The following is a 16957-nucleotide window of genomic DNA, read 5'->3' as shown; positions in this document are numbered from 1 at the left end:
TGCTTTTGACAATCAAGTACTCTACTTGGTCTGGCTAGGAGGTAAAACCCAATACTATTGGCATTTTTTGTAAGTGTTTTAGGTTTGGATTGTCAACTGGACCCAACAATGTTCAACCTAACTACCAAAGCCAAACTCAATGGCTTGTGGCAGAGAAGGTCACACCCCCAGCGGCAATTCTCAACTAAAAACACAAGAGCATTAGGTCATGCTGACACCAAGACCCAATGGCGTTGGGTCCTGCTCAACCCATTAGAGATGGGTCCTGCCCAAGCAAAACCTAAAAGGTCGTGTTGCTTTCTCTGCCAAAATCTGTTGGGTCTGGCTTGGTTACCAAACCCAACGCTCAAGGCAGACCCAAAACACTTCCAAAATATGCCAAATTGTTGGGTCATGCCTCACAGGAAGATCCAACAACATTAATTTGTTTAATTTTTGAAATAACTTTTGACAAGCCAGACCCATGAAATTTTTAATTTTTAATTTTTTGATTTACTTTAAATTAATTTTTTTTTATTTTTGTATTAGTTTTTAAATAGTTTTTTTAAAAAATATATATCAAAATTGTGTCTAGCTGCGAAGCAAGACCCAGGAAATTTGACAATTTTAATTTTTTTTTTCTTTACTTCAAAATAATTTTATTTAAAAAAATTATATTGAGAATTTGAGATTGTGTCTGGCTGCGAAGCGAGACTTAGAAAATTTGAGAATTTTAAATTTCTTTCTTTACTTCAAAATAATTGTTTTTTTAATATATATATATATATTGACATTGTGTCTAGCTGCGAAGTGAGACCTAGGAAATTTGAAAATTTAAAATTTTGTTTCTTTACTTCAAAATAATTTTTTTAAAAAGATATATATTGAAAAAATATTTTCAAATTAATATTTTGATGTGATTATATAAAAAATATTTTAAGATATTTTCAATTTTATTTTTTTTCTCTTGAAATTTTTTTTTGCAAGACCCAAAGAGGAAGTTTTTTTTTGCAGAACCTAAAATAGCTTTGGGTCTTGCCATGTGCATGACCTAAAATAACTTTGGGTTATGCTAATGCAGACCCAAAATTGCTTTGGATCTTGACGTGTGCAGGACCCAACATAACATTTAGTTTTAATGGTGCTAAACCCAAGTAGGTGTTGGGTCATGCTGATGCAAAAACGTTTGTAGATTTTGAAAAGCTATCTAGGCATGTGAGCAGTTTCTTAAGGCCCAGTCAAAAACCACAACTCAAGTAGAACGAAAAGAAAAGACCAGAGTCGTTTACAAGAAAAGCTAAGACTGAAATTGCCTACTCCCCTGGTAGGGCTATTCAAAGCAAATGACCCCAAGAACATCGACATAGGAAGATTGTAAAAACAAAACAATTGATTTCCTTCGGTGGACAAATTGGAAATCTATGTTATCACGTACATGAGAATTCAATCCCCCGTGCCTCTTTATGCCTATGCACATTGTAAATATATGTATCTTCTTCAGTACAATATAACACCACCGTTAAATATTAATGGAAGACCATTGATCAATAACGATGACTGGTTTCCAGACCCAGCAGCCATACCTATATAAATTTCTTTGTCTTTGCCTTCTTTGATTTAAATTTATTTTTCAAAATAAATTGATGAGATTTTTTTTATATATTATATAAAAGTTGGGTGATGATAATTTTTTTCCGTTTCAGGTTGGGTTGAATTTCCTAATTAAATCATGTTTGATTTTGCATTTTGAACATTCTTTGATTTTTTTTATATAATTTTTAAGTGTTTTTCTTTGCTTCAAATTAATATTTTTTTTTATGTTTTTGTATTATTATTTTTAAAAAATATGCTAAGATTGTGTTTGGCTATGACGCCAGATCCAATAAATTTTAAAATTTTTAATTTTTTTATTTACTTCAAAATAATATTTTCTTCATATAGTAAGCTACTTATAACTTAATAGGGATAACCAGATTTCTATAAGATGCATCCTAATGAGAATTTTCATTTGCATTACTAGAAGCAAGATGGGCATAAAGTTAAAAGTACTTGAGATTCTGCTTTTCCATAGAACCCTTTTCTAAAAAAACGTTTTGTTTGAGAGTGTGGTTGCGGTTGTTTTTTAAAGTATTTTTCATGCCGAAAATGTATCAAAATGATTTGTTTTTATTTTTAAAAAATTATTTTTGAGATCAGCGCATTAAAATGATCCAAAACATAAAAAAAATATAATTTTAGATCAAAAAAATGAAAATTTTTAGAAACGCTCTCTACATCATAGGGAGATTTCGCATAATCCTGATGATAGAAATCCTCTTGTGTTTTTTCACCTTCTTCCACCATACTTTCAATTCTACCTGATCAGGGATTCTTGGAAAAAATTTGATAAATTTTCATTTCTTTATTTACTTTGAATTATTATTTTTTTCTTAGTTCATATTAAGATGTTTTTGTAATATTTTGATGTGATTATATAAAAAATAGATTTTAACAAATAAAAATTTTTATCTTAATATATATTTTTAAAAATATTTTAAGATATTTCCAAATTTTTTTCCTCTTGAAATGTTTTTTTCTTTTCTTGATGATAATTGTTTTTTCATTTAAGGTTGGGATGAATTTTCTTATTAAAGCATGTTTGTTTTGGCATTTCAAAAATGCTTTGAATAAATTTTGAATTTTTTTATTGTTTTATTTACTTTAAATTAATATTTTTAATGTTCTCATATTTTTTTTAAAAAACAATATATTGAGATTAGATCTGTCAAACCTAAAAAGAATATATTAAGTTGGGTCCTGCCCAACAGGGTCCATTTGAGATGGGTCATGTACTAGAAAGATCCAAAATAGCTTTGGATTCTGCTTCGGGTGGACCCATTAGCGTTTGGTTTTAATGGGCATTATATCTTGAGTTATGGGTTCAACAAGTTCACCAGGTTTGGCTCAATCATTTTTTCATTACTTTTTAATATTTTTGGATTTTGAGTCAATGATCATAATCTTAAATTTTGTTTTTATTTTTTTAAAAACTCTTTCGTCTTGATATCTTTTATGCGAGAAAAAAAATGATAGATCTGTAACATTGCGCCAGCCACTTATTAATAATGATTATATTTTGCTCGACAACCTCACATGGTTTTACCAGTGCTTTGTTTTTTAATATTTTGTTATTGAATTTTTTTATATTTTTATTTTAGGAGATTAACCATCATTATTGTTTTTAGCTCTTTTTATGGTATGGAATCATGAATTTGTTTTGTTTTTTAAAATCCAATAATAACACTTGGATATCATTTTTTACACTGAAAAAATAATAATTCCAAAACGCAGCGAAGCGCAAGCCTTTAATCTAGAATCAACTATAATCGAGGAAAACATCCGTAGCGATATTTTAGCTCCGTGTCCGATACTTGATAATAATAATAATTGGAAAAAAAACTAAAGTAAAATAAAGAGCAAACTAGGGTTTCTTAATTCGAATTTTAAACTCAATTAACACAACACCACTTCAGGTATCTCTCTCTTGCCTTCCGTTTAGTTTTATTTTCCACCTTTGGTACTCTAATTTTTAACATCTGTGTTTTTTTATTTATTTGAGGTTTAATTTTTGTTGCAATTGGGATTGATCAAGTTTCTGATGTTCGTTTTAGGGAATTTGGAATTGGATTTTTTTTCAGCTGTAATTTCGTTGTGATTTGCAAGCAATTATGAGAACTTCATGGTCAGATTCTGTGGCCAGCTCTGCATACGAGAATGCAGCAGCTTCTGGTTCGTCTGGTCTGCGTCCTACCCGTGCTACTTACATTCCACCACACCTTCGTAACCAGCCGCCATCTTCTGATTCTCTGGCTCCACCACCTGCTGCTCCCTCACTAGGAAATGATCGTGTAGGTTATAGTGGGCCTGTGGGTGGTTCTCGATGGGGTGGTGGTGGTTCGAGACCGGATCATGGGCGTTCCGGTTATGGTTCTGGTGGCAGAGGAGGTGGTGGTTGGAATAATAGAAGTAGTGGGTGGGACCGCGGGAGGGAGCGTGAGGTGAATCCGTTTGGTGATGATGGTGATGTAGAGCCGGCTTTTGGTGAACAAGAGAATACGGGAATTAACTTTGACGCGTATGAGGACATTCCGGTGGAGACGAGTGGGCACAATGTGCCACCGCCTGTGAATACATTTGCGGATATAGACTTGGGTGAGGCAGTGAATCAGAATATTCGGAGGTGTAAGTATGTGAAGCCGACTCCAGTTCAGCGTAATGCTATCCCAATATTGCTTGCTGGGAGGGACTTGATGGCTTGTGCTCAGACGGGTTCAGGGAAGACAGCTGCCTTTTGCTTTCCAATTATTGCTGGAATTATGCGGGAGCAGTATGTACAGAGACCGCATGGAGGGAGGACAATGTACCCTCTGGCTCTTATTCTTTCTCCTACTAGGGAGCTTTCGAGTCAGGTGTTATTCTGTTTCAGGCTAGTTATGTGCATTCTGGAACATGCAATGTCTTTATATGACTTGTTTTTCTTATTATCCTTTTACTTGCAATATGACTGTAGATACATGATGAAGCCAAAAAGTTTTCCTATCAAACTGGTGTCAAGGTGGCGGTTGTTTATGGAGGCGCACCAATGAACCAACAGGTTTAAATCATGTGGAATTCATTTTTTCTATCACTACAGAATATCTTTTGTATGGTTTTCTTCTTCTTGCATCCATTATCTTTAAAATGTTTTTGTTCATTTAAAACTATTCTATCATCGATGCTCGTCTTTTATCTCCTGCATCTATTCTATGATAGAGGGAGATAGATGTGACCAGAGTCCACTTGTCCCGCCTATGTGGCAACATGGGGCATAATAAGGAAACGCTTGGATGGGTTTCCCTCACTTTTAGGTGATAGCTATGGCTTGTTTCTGTGTTATCATTTTGAATGATATCTTCTTTACTGGAAATTGTTTGGATTACTAGTAAATTTGGGAACATGCTGTGGCACTAATATTAGAAAAATGAAGAAACATTCTCCTTAGCAGCACACTTGTTTTTTCTGACCAGTAAGTTGTCATTTCTGGATGTACTAGAACTGACACATCTCCCAAATTTCCAGTCTAAACCATGCTCAAAATGACTAAGATAAATTGCTCATTCTTCTAATGATTCCCACATGACTTGCATTGATTTGACAATTTCTTTAAATGATTTATTTAAAAAATGTGAACATGTATGCAGGCTTGCACTAATGTTTGGAATCTTCATATAGGTCTGTCATTATGTGCTTCGTTTTTTTGTCACAAATTTTATGGGTGATAATAAATGTCTCATACAATTGAAACATCAGTCCTTATGGCCTTGTTTGCATCATATTTCTAAGCACACTTACAGCTTTGTTGCTGTACATGCTAGGTTACTGGGGGTGCTTCTCATTGAAATATTTTGACTATTATCTCACTTGTTTTGGGGATACTCTCTTCATACCTATCATTTTTTTTTAGTATCCTGCATGCTCCATTATGCTGTTGCATTGCAGATATTCATTCATTCATTTATTGATGTACACTTTTCCTAGAATTAGATGTCTCTTTGTAATTGGTTGATGTGAGGAAGTTAGTGTCATAGGGGTCCAATATGCTCATTTGACTTTTGGATCAATTTTATCTTTGTGGGGAAACTATGATTTGCAAGTGCCTCAGTGGTAGGGGTGTTCACGGTTCGGTTCGGTTCGGTTTAGACTTAAAAAACCAACCGAACCGAGTTACATTAATTTTGTAAAATATTAACCGAACCGGACCGAAAACCGATTCAAACCGGACCAGACCGGTTCGGTTAAATCCGGTTTTTTTGGTAAAAAACCGGGAAACCTAATCCATCATCCAGATTTTTCATATGGCAAGGAGTTTGCATGAAAGGCACAGAAATTCAAGACAGAAACTTTCTTGATGGAGCTAGATGAAGAAAAATTATCTTTAATATCCAAAATAATTCCTCCATGATTTCCATTGCCATTAGTCCCATCGATCTCAACCATTACCACAAATACTTACCACAATAAAGACAACTAAGAATGAAAAGGAAGGAAAGATAAAAACAAGAAAAAGATACAAGAAGTGACAAAGATCATTGGATATCAATTTTTGTATGTGAAGTTGAAAAATATAACCTTTGCATTGAAAGCTCATTCAACAAACCCACTGGAAATGAAGATTGGGAAACGGGAAAGGAAGAATAAAAATTAATTAAGAGGGGAGAGGAAGACTAGAAATTAATTAAGAGGAAGATTGGGAAGCTGGAAAATTAATTGAGAGGAAACGGGAAATGAAGTTTAGAAATTAATTGAGAGGGGGGGGGGCGGCTGCTTTTGTGAGAGACAGGAAGGTTACATTAATTATTAGGGTTAGGTTACAATTTAACTATTTATACCTCAGATATGGGTAACTTTTGGTTTTTAATGGGTCCGGTTCGGTTTGTTCCGGTTTTTGGTTCAAAACCGAAACCGAACCGGACCTGTTAAAAATTATGGTCTTGACAATCGGTTTAATCGGTTTTTCATTTCGGTTCGGTTTTTTCGGTTAATTTTTCTTCGGTTTTCTCGGTTTTCTCGGTTAATCGGTTATTTTGAACACCCCTACTCAGTGGTAGTGATTTCTGGAGGTTGTTAAAATAGATGATATGGCCACAATAAAGAGGTCAAGGTTAAAGGTGATTCAAACTACTATAACCATGCCGCTGCCACCTACTACCACCCCACACAATGACCACCTCAACTGCTATAGCATCACCAGCAATACCATCGTACCTCTATCTTGCCAGTAACACAGCCAAAGACCCTTATCATTTATTCTTGTAACATTTTATCTCCATACCAAATTCAACCCTAGCATGAACATTATGGTACAAGGGAGCTGGTAGGGAGGCAGGACAATATTTTAGAGACCATCATAAAACTTTCATAAAATTTTACTACGAAGCTACTTGCTCGATTTGGGGAATTGCAAGGGAAAGGGTTATACATGCTTTTACAGCATCAACGTCAATTGCATTGCTTAGAATACAGGATGTATGATTTTCTTTATTTTATTTTTGCCTTTTGTGACCACCCTTTAGCATTATTTTGCCTTTGTAGCGTGTCGAAGGAGTGCTTGTCTTCTAGTTTAATTGTTCACTAGCTCTGTTTTGCTTGGTCAGCTCCGAGAACTTGAGAGAGGGGTTGATATTCTTGTGGCCACTCCTGGACGGTTAGTGGATTTGCTTGAGAGGGCCAGAGTATCATTGCAGATGATTAGATATTTGGCTCTTGATGAGGCAGACAGGATGCTGGATATGGGGTTTGAGCCTCAGATTAGAAAGATAGTGGAACAAATGGACATGCCCCCATGTGGCATGAGGCAGACAATGCTGTTTAGTGCCACCTTTCCTAAAGAAATACAGGTTTGCTTTAGTTGCTTTTGGTGTTCGTGTTAGTTTCCTCTCTTATCTTTGTGAAGCTCAGTAATTGATATATACTAAAATGTCTGGATTTTCTATGTTGGTTATCATAGTGTTGGAAGTAATTTTTTTCAGTGAGTGTGCATATGTATTTATCTATTTTGTTGCTAAATTATGGTATAAAGTATCTTGACTGCTAAAGTTTATTGTTCTGTTCCTTGATGCACCTTTGGTTCTGTCTGGATAATTGCCTACTCAGGCAGGCAAATACTATTTGCTATCTCGTAGTTATTGCAGTCTTTTTGGGTGATAACCATTCACATGGTGATGGTTGCTTGTTGATTTCCATTGAAAACTGCCATTTCAATTGCATCTGACTGATATTTGCAATTTGGTTGACATGCAGAGACTTGCATCTGATTTTCTTTCAAATTACATATTTTTGGCTGTTGGAAGGGTTGGATCAAGTACTGATTTAATTGTTCAAAGAGTTGAATATGTTCAAGAGATTGACAAGAGAAGTCATCTCATGGACCTTCTTCATGCTCAAAGAGAAACTGAAGTTAATAGCAAGGTACAGTGAACAACTTGCTGACTTGCAATTTTATATGACCTAATAATCTGTTTTCTAGCAAAATTACTGGTGATTTGATTTATTCATATTGATTAAGGGAAAGGAGTTTGTCTCTTCCAACCTCATTAAAAACTTACACTATTTGATTTATCCTATGACAAGAAGGGTAAAGCGTAACAATTCATATTCTAAAAGGATAAAATTGAGGAAAAAGGATGACGACCTGCCTTACCAGAAGAGGAAATGAGTGTGTTAAGAGAGAGGTGAGGAAGTGAAGGATGCAAACAGGCTCATAAAAAAAGATTAAAACTTTTTAAAAGGAGTTAATTGAGGAAAAGGTGAGACAGGTCTTATCAGGAGATGGAAAGTATGTGAATGAGAGAGAAGAGAGGAATGATTGGCAGCCACCAAAAGAAAAACCTTTTCTAAAAGTGTACGTTAATACTTAGCACTGCAATGACAACAGATTTTTGTTAAATTCGCAGCATTCTCTGACATTAGTTTTTGTGGAGACAAAGAAGGGAGCCGACTCACTGGAACATTTGTTACATGTCAATGGATTTCCTGCTACATCAATTCATGGTGATAGAACACAACAGGTAAGTTGTCCGATTTGGGCATGTGTTCTTTACTTTGTTTCTATGGGATTGCTATTTATGCAATACTGTACAGCATTGATGAGCTTAATATTGTTTTTATTTTTTATTTTTATAACGATGATTCAATGGCATAAGGTAGTTAGTTTAGATTCTTTTCTTTGGTAAACTGCGAGAAAGTGATATTACAGTTTAGGATAAAGATCAGATGGCTTTCTTCATTTTGGATAGAAAACAAAAATTCTGAAGGTAGCAGATACTTGCTCCAAAGTGTTCAATTGTTTTTTGTTGTTGTTGTTGTTTGCTTGCACTATGCTATTACCAGTTATGTCTTCAACATGACTTCCTTCATGTTGGTGTACAGGAAAGAGAAATGGCACTTAGATCATTCAAGAGTGGGAAGACGCCAATTCTAGTAGCGACAGATGTGGCAGCACGGGGTCTTGATATACCCCATGTGGCTCATGTGGTGAATTTTGATCTTCCAAATGACATTGATGATTATGTTCACAGGATAGGGAGAACAGGACGAGCTGGAAATACAGGGCTGGCTACTGCTTTCTTTAACGAAAATAATATGTCATTAGCAAGACCTTTAGCTGATCTAATGCAAGAAGCAAATCAAGTAGTACCTGCATGGCTCACTCGTTATGCTTCACGGGTTTTGCATAGTGGTGGCAAGAATCGGCGCTCCGCGGGAACCCGCTTTGGTGGTCGTGATTTCAGAAGAGAGGGTTCTATTAACAAGGGTACAGAATATTATGGAGGGAACAGTAACGGTGGATATGGGGTTCCTGCTGGTTATGGTGGGGGGTACAATCCAGCCGTGGCCAGTGCTTGGGATTAGTATCATACCATTTTCTGGATTCAGCTCTCATGCGTATATAACGTTCTTTTCACAATTAGAGGATTAATTTTTTTCATCCTCCAGTAGCCTTTAATTGTCTTTTATGCAAAAAGTTGCTGTGGGGTTAATCCCTGGCCTTCTCAAAATGGTGAACCTACTTGATTTGATCAGGTAAGACATTAGATATTTGAATGTTAAAAATTGAATTACTTAGGCCGTCATTGTTTTTGCATATAAAACGATTTCCTTGTTTTCAGTAATTTCATTTCGAACTCAACAAATTGTAGCATGGACTCAGTATTTGCAAAGGAAAAAAAAAAAAAAACAGAAATAGTATCACAAGCTTTTTCCACCTGTTTCAACCTCTTCCTCAAAACACACGCATGATTTACTGAATAAAATTCAAACAAAACACACGCATGCAAACGAGCACAAACACAAAGTTCCATTTCAGAGGTTTCTTCAGAGCAGTCATCGCCTGTTTCAACCTCTTCCTTCTCAGACTCTTCGTGTCCGGTTTCATCCTCCACATCACTTGTCAAGGATTCCAGAGGGAAAACATCCCTGGTGATAGCAGTTGAAAATAGTCGGGTCGGGTAAGGTTATATGAGGATGTGGATTTACTAATTTTCCACGATTGTTAATGCTAATTAAAACAGGCACAGCAGGCCATGAAGTTTTTGCCATACAGAGACAGACTTTGTATAAAAGACAAGCTGCTTTCGGATCAGTCTCTGTATCAACACGGGGGTACTTTTTTGACTCTATAGGTAGGTATTGGTGGAGCTTGCGTAATTACATGGTCTCCAGATCGTTTTTTCACCCTTTCAAGCCTAGCCTTTACTACGAACCCATTTTGGAGAAAAAAGTAGCAAAGTTTGTTGCTTTGAGTTTTTTTTTTTAATCTTTTTTTTGTAATAAGGTTTTTAATATAATAAAATAATTATAAGTTTTAAATTAACTAGTCGATATATCGAGTAACTCACTTATCTAGTTTGATCTAAATTGAGTTTTAAATTAAATCATATGAAAATTGACTCAGTTATATATAATAAATCTTGAAACAACCTTGTTTTATTTTTTAAAAATTTTAAAATAATATTATTTTGAATTGATCGAATTCAACTTGAGTTAACCTACTTAATCTATAATCTAACTTTTAACATGAGCTTTGTCATGTTAACAAAAGTAGAGCTAATTTGATTACAAAGGCTTAGTTCTGCTTAGAAATCTGGTGAGGTATCTGCTCTACCATTACTAGTACGGATTTTAATCTTGTAGTTATTCATCGATTGAAAGAAGACATATTGATTTGGGAATGGGGGAGGGATGAAGGCTATATTATAAACTCTTGTATGCTTGCCCTTGAAAAGATCAAGTATACTGGATCTAAAACCTTATGTTACAGATGTCTAGAAATCTATTTGCCCTCTAAAAACAGAAATGACTTTATGGTTGGCCTTAAATGAAAGCCTTTGCATAAGAGGCTTCCTAGTGAAGAGGTACATCTTGAGCCCTTACGAGGACATTGCCTTTTTGTAAGCATCATTTAGAAACTAACTCCCACATTCTCATGTATTACCTAGTGGTCTGGAAACTATGGAATAAAATTGTAGCTTAGAGAGGTCTAAGTCGCGTAATGCCATATGCCCTTGATGACCTTCAATGTCAATGGCTAGGTCTTATATAGGAAAAAAGTTGTAAGTTCGAAAGATCTGTTTGGGAGGGCTTTATGTTTAACACTGTCTGGACTATATGGAATGCTAGAAACATCTTGATATTTGAGGAAAAACATCTGGGAATATATCCTATGACATTTGTTTAACTTTGCTGCAGGCTGAATTAGAAATCTGAACTCTTTATTTTGATATACCGGTATTAATCTATATAGGAATCACGAATATATTTCATCTTAGTTTGCTTAAGTTTTGATTTCATGTGATTTTTGTATTGTTTGCTTCATTAGTAGGGTTTTATGTTTCATTGTTTTTCTTTCTTGCAATTACGCTGATATGTAGCTAAAGCTATGCCTACACTAATCAAGTTTTTTTTTTTTTTTTATTCTATATATATTATCGATTTCATCAAAAAAATAAATAAAGGCTTTGTTCTTATTTTTGGTTTATATAGTTTATTAGTGTTGTTTTATATAATTTATTAGTGTTGTTCTTTAAAAACTGTTAAAAAGAAAAAAAAATCAAAATTTTAATTTAATTTCATGTAATTTAATTCCTTAAAGTGCATTTGTCACAACTACAGTGTTCCGATTTCCAAAATATTTCCAGCCAAATATATTGAACTTTTCTCCAATTTTGAAAAATCAACCTAAGGTGTCACCAAACTATAATTTAACTGTTTTTTTTTCCAAGAGGTTTTTAACCCGAACAAAAATTTAACCTTGAATTCAAAATTTCTACAATTTTAGTGCCCTCTTGACCAGACCCTCACATGGATGCATTACAGCCCTGTCCTCTTATGTAGAGTCACTTTACTGTTCACTGGGCCCCACAAAATTTTGCGTTTCTAACGCAGGAAACGGGAAGCAACCATTTCATGCTTTTTGTGTGTACTGTTCATGTAGTTGCACTGTTTGAATGAATAGTGCAATTACATGAACAATATATGGTGTGTACTGTTCAAGTGAACAGTGCAGGTAACTGCACTGTTCACTTGCCTGCGTGCTGCTTTTTTTTTTTTTTTTTAATATTTTTTTTTAAAAAAATTAGTTTAGAGTAAAATTTATATCTGATAATATTTTATCTAATTTTATTACATGCTAAAAATATTATAAAAACTGTAGTTTTTGTTTGATATATTTCGTACGTAATGAAATTATAAATAGATTCATGGAATAATAAAAAATATTTTATATAAAGTATAATTTATTTCATGATAAAATAGCAATAATTAAATCTATAATATTTAAATTAAAATTAATAAGTACTAATATATATTTTTAAAATAATTTTATAACCTCAATTTTAAAAGCATTTTTAACCAAACATATTAAACTACTTTTTTTTTCAACTTCAATTTCAACCACAGTTTTAACCAAATACCTATTTTTTCAAACCAAACTCAACTAAAAGTACTTTTTATAAAATAACTTTTTTAAAACCACAACCACAACAGCTACCGCAATGCCAAACGGACTCGTAGTACTAGTAGCCCATATGATCTGTTGGCACTGAAATTGAGGTGAGCATTACTAATAGCCTGAGACTGTTCTGTTCTTCATTTAATAGCCTGTGACCATTACTAATTTTCAAATTTGAAAGTTCTTGCAGTGATCACAACATTGGGAATCAATGATTGGCAGGCTCTGTTCAGGTCGTCGGATCTTGGGTCATGGACAATATGATTTTGAGGGTTGGGTAGAAAGAAAATAGCTCCTCTTGTCTTGATGGCCATGTTGCCCAGCCTCTGATCCGACACGCAGATATTCCGGTGGCAGCTCCGGTGGTGGAGGAGGGTCCCCAAGAGACCAAAGAAGAAGAGCAAGAGCAACGGCAAACTGAATCAAATTTTAAAATATAATTACATTTTACATCTAATACAAAAAGCAGAAAAAACTATTTAACAACGAAACAAAAGCTACTGCGCAACTGGGACCTTTGTATCTGATAAAATCATTGTAGTTTTGTAGTTGTGACTGTGTAAGATAGAAGGAGCTCAGTACCTAACAAAATCATACTCCAAGCTTGCGCTTGAGGGTGACTATTCCTGCAACTTGGTTCTGCTGAGCAAATGTTGAATGCACTGTGGCTCTGAATCCACAGAACCTCCGTGTTATGTAATAATGAGCTGTAATCATTATTACTGTTGCGCCAAATCTGCTAGCCCTAACAGTATCCAAATCCTGTGTATCCATCCATATAGCATCACATGTGAACCTATGCCTTCTTAACAAGGGTTTTTTCCGCTTATTAGTATGATTTTTTTATAAAAAAAATTAACAAAATAGTACAGTTTTAAATACATAACATTTTACAGAAATTGTGACAAATTATGATAAAGAAAAAGGAAAGGAAAAAAAAACTTTGGCATCACATGAAGTTTTAATTATTTCACCACTAGATAATATCATTGAAAAGATCTCGACAAAACAAATTTGATATAAAAAAAAAAATTAATGGTGAATAAAGTAAGTTACATTTATCCTTTAAAGATGGTGGGTGCTCACTTGACAGCAAGTGTAGCCCATTCCGGTCAACTTTAATGATATTTTTTGGTGTTGTTGGATTTGTCTCGTCAAGATTTTTTTATAATACTGGTAGTATTGTAATCAAAACTTCAGTGTGCCTTCAAGATTTTTTCTTTATTTTCTTTTTTTTCCCGATCTCTCCTCATTATAATTGCTTGTTTGTTTTTGGAAGAAGAGTGTGACTCACTCTAATCATTGTTAGTAACTTTTTTTGGTGTCGCTGGATTTATTTTATTGAGATTTTTTTGATAATATTGTAAATGGAGTTTCAATTACCCCTAGAGTTTCAATTATATAGTACGTGGTCATTTGGTTTATACAATTATTATTTTTTTTGTATTATATGAGGTCAGTCCTAGCTATGAAACATCATGTTTATGTGTGTTTGGCAGTGCGTTTCAAAAGTATTTTTTTTTTAATTTTTTTTTTTTGCTTTGAATTAATATGTTTTCGATGTTTTCAATTCATTTTGATATGCTGATCTCAAAAATAATTTTTAAAAAATAAAATAAAAAAATATTGACATGCTTTTCTAAGTGAAAAACACTTTAAAAAGCAACAACAACCACACTTTCAAATACGCGTACTAGCGTCATCAAACAATTAAGCTTAAGTTCTATAAATTGAACAATTGCAGAAAGATACAAGGCATGGAGAGAGTTTAAGCTTGCAATGACAATTATCCTTGTGGCATGCAGGACGAGACCAGGCATAAGGATTTTCTATGTTCTCCCTCCCTCCCTCTCCTTCTTTAGTTTAAGCTTTCCTTTTTTAGTTTCTTCCCCTTCTTCTTCTTCTTCTTCTTCTTCTTCTTGTTTAGGATTTTTATGACCATGGGGTCGATGTAGTTTTTCTTTCGAATTAATCTTGTAGTTAATGTTAGCATTATGGGCTAATTAACTGAGTTATATTGGATCTTAGTGAAGTCTCTCTCTCCCTCTTTATATTAATGCTGAATGTAGTCTCTGCATATAGCCAACACGTTAGTTTTCGAATATCATTAACTTCTTATTGTTGTGTGCAGATTAGTTTCTGAATATCATTTCTTATCATTGATGCTACGTGGAAATCAAATCCCTAAATTATGTTTTCTGGCAGAAGCTACGTACCTGCATATGCTAGAACCTATCCTTGTGGCTTTGAATTAATGAGAACCAAAGCCAAACTAATGAAGCTTGGCTTTTTGAGGCTTGATCTAGCTTGTCATGCATGGCTAATTTATGTATGTTTGGTAAGGATTTAAAGTTAAAGTTTGCACATTGGCAGATAGCTTTGAAATCTATTTCATGGATGTATGAATTATGATAACCTCTCTCTCTCTCTCTCCTCAAATTATATTATTATGTACATTACAAACTATACTAAAACATTTGGTGAATTATGATAACCTATTTCTTTTTTCTTCCTTTTAATGTCACTATAGTTTGAGAAATTTTAAATTTTATCCTAAAAATTAATTTCATTCGATCGATGACCTTGCACTTACAGCAGCTGCATCGTCCCTCCTCTACCAAACCACCATCTTTAACCGCCAGCCTCTCTCTTAGTCAAAACCAAACACCACAGACTCGTCAGCCACTGTCATAGCCATCATCACCAAGCTCCTCCACACCGGCCAAAGCAGTCACAATGGACAACCACTTCATCTTCTCCCTCATTCATAGTAGCAACGATCTAACAGAAGAGAGATAGACAAAATCGAGTGAGAATGAGAGAGAGAGAGAGAGAGAGAGCCCAAAACATCTGGTGTTTGTTTCTCCCTTTTTAGGTCGCCGTTTTTGACACTGTTGGTGTAAGAGTGATGAGGAGAAGGAAAGCTACACGATCCTGACCATCACGCGTACTCCAGGCCGCTGTGAGGCGCCACCATTGTTTTGGTAGTCCATTGACTCGATTATGACGTATTCACCTGACTCAGCCACTCCATTAAAGGTGGATTTTGGAGCTTGGAATGATTCCTTAATTTATCTTGATGTTATTGTGAAAATATGGTTGATTATGGGATGATTGTGTAAGTTGAATCATGAAGGGATGTGTGTGTGATGCATTTTTTTCACAAGTGTTAGATAAATCGGTAAAAAAAAAAAGAGAGAAAAAGTTTTAATTTGTTTTCCTACAAATTTGCATCATGGCCGGAAATAAAAGATAAATGGATAAAAAAGCAAAAAAAAAAAACAAAGCAAATGTTTTAATTTGCATCATGACCAACCATTACAAAAAAGGGAAAAAATATCTCTTTGCATAATTTAGTATTTTTTTTACACCATGTTTAGCATTAAAAATAATAAAAAAGACAAAATATTTTTGGTATATTTTTGAAATATTTGTTGCATGTATTTTTAGACTTCATAACAAGTTTATTAAATCTATTAAAAACTTGACTTAAATTAAATGACCTATGAGTTCTATATTTCTGAAAACCCAAAAACATTTTTTTAAGTAGACAATAGTGATAATTTTCGATTGGTAAATGACATGATTTCTTTAATAAAAGGGCCCAAGGCCTTTTTTACCGTTCTTGTGAGCCGAAGCTCATTTTTAAAATTCAATTAAAAAATTATTTAAAATAAATGAATTTATATCTTGCTATCTTTAATACTAATCAATACTAGAGTCAGGAATACTAACCTTCAATATTTATTGATGCTTGAGTCGAGAATATTAATTTTTTGATATTCATCAATGCGAGAATTGAGAATATTTTTTTTGTAATATTTACTGATTCTAGAGTTATAAATATATTTTCGATGCAATATTAACTAATTCCAAAATTGAAAATAATTTTAGCACAAATATTTGTGCTAAAATTATTAAAAACTTGACTTAAATTAAATGACCTATGAGTTCTATATTTCTGAAAACCCAAAAACATTTTTTTAAGTAGACAATAGTGATAATTTTCGATTGGTAAATGACATGATTTCTTTAATAAAAGGGCCCAAGGCCTTTTTTACCGTTCTTGTGAGCCGAAGCTCATTTTTAAAATTCAATTAAAAAATTATTTAAAATAAATGAATTTATATCTTGCTATCTTTAATACTAATCAATACTAGAGTCAGGAATACTAACCTTCAATATTTATTGATGCTTGAGTCGAGAATATTAATTTTTTGATATTCATCAATGCGAGAATTGAGAATATTTTTTTGTAATATTTACTGATTCTAGAGTTATAAATATATTTTCGATGCAATATTAACTAATTCCAAAATTGAAAATAATTTTAGCACAAATATTTGTTAATATCAAATTCATGAATATTATATCTCATGCATGTAGTACTAATAAGTACCTGAGTCGAAAGTACTTTTAGTTAAATATCCATTAATGCTAGAATTAAAAATA

General features: G+C 33.7%; 1 protein-coding gene across 1 annotated transcript; it reads left to right on the top strand.

Moving 5' to 3' along the window:
* The first annotated feature begins 3333 nt into the window (after nucleotides 1–3333).
* Nucleotides 3334–9629, top strand: LOC118050085 (DEAD-box ATP-dependent RNA helicase 37). Its single transcript, XM_035060319.2, has 7 exons — nucleotides 3334–3491; nucleotides 3630–4427; nucleotides 4529–4612; nucleotides 7152–7394; nucleotides 7798–7965; nucleotides 8451–8564; nucleotides 8926–9629. Exons 2-7 carry the CDS (start codon nucleotides 3687–3689, stop codon nucleotides 9406–9408), a joined length of 1833 nt encoding a protein of 610 aa, XP_034916210.1. The 5' UTR covers nucleotides 3334–3491; nucleotides 3630–3686; the 3' UTR covers nucleotides 9409–9629.
* Nucleotides 9630–16957: the final 7328 nt, after the last annotated feature.

Source organism: Populus alba, chromosome 16, assembly GCF_005239225.2.
Source record: "Populus alba chromosome 16, ASM523922v2, whole genome shotgun sequence".
NCBI classification, from domain to species: Eukaryota; Viridiplantae; Streptophyta; class Magnoliopsida; order Malpighiales; family Salicaceae; genus Populus; species Populus alba.
This window is presented reverse-complemented; position numbering and strand designations above follow the sequence as displayed.

Bases quoted from the DNA above. Each gene is read 5' to 3' on its own strand.
- LOC118050085 (XM_035060319.2), top strand. From the start codon at position 3,687: ATGAGAACTTCATGGTCAGATTCTGTGGCCAGCTCTGCATACGAGAAT. The intron at 7,395-7,797 runs GTTTGCTTTAGT...GTTGACATGCAG, and splicing joins CCTTTCCTAAAGAAATACAG to AGACTTGCATCTGATTTTCT. The intron at 7,966-8,450 runs GTACAGTGAACA...TTAAATTCGCAG, and splicing joins AAACTGAAGTTAATAGCAAG to CATTCTCTGACATTAGTTTT.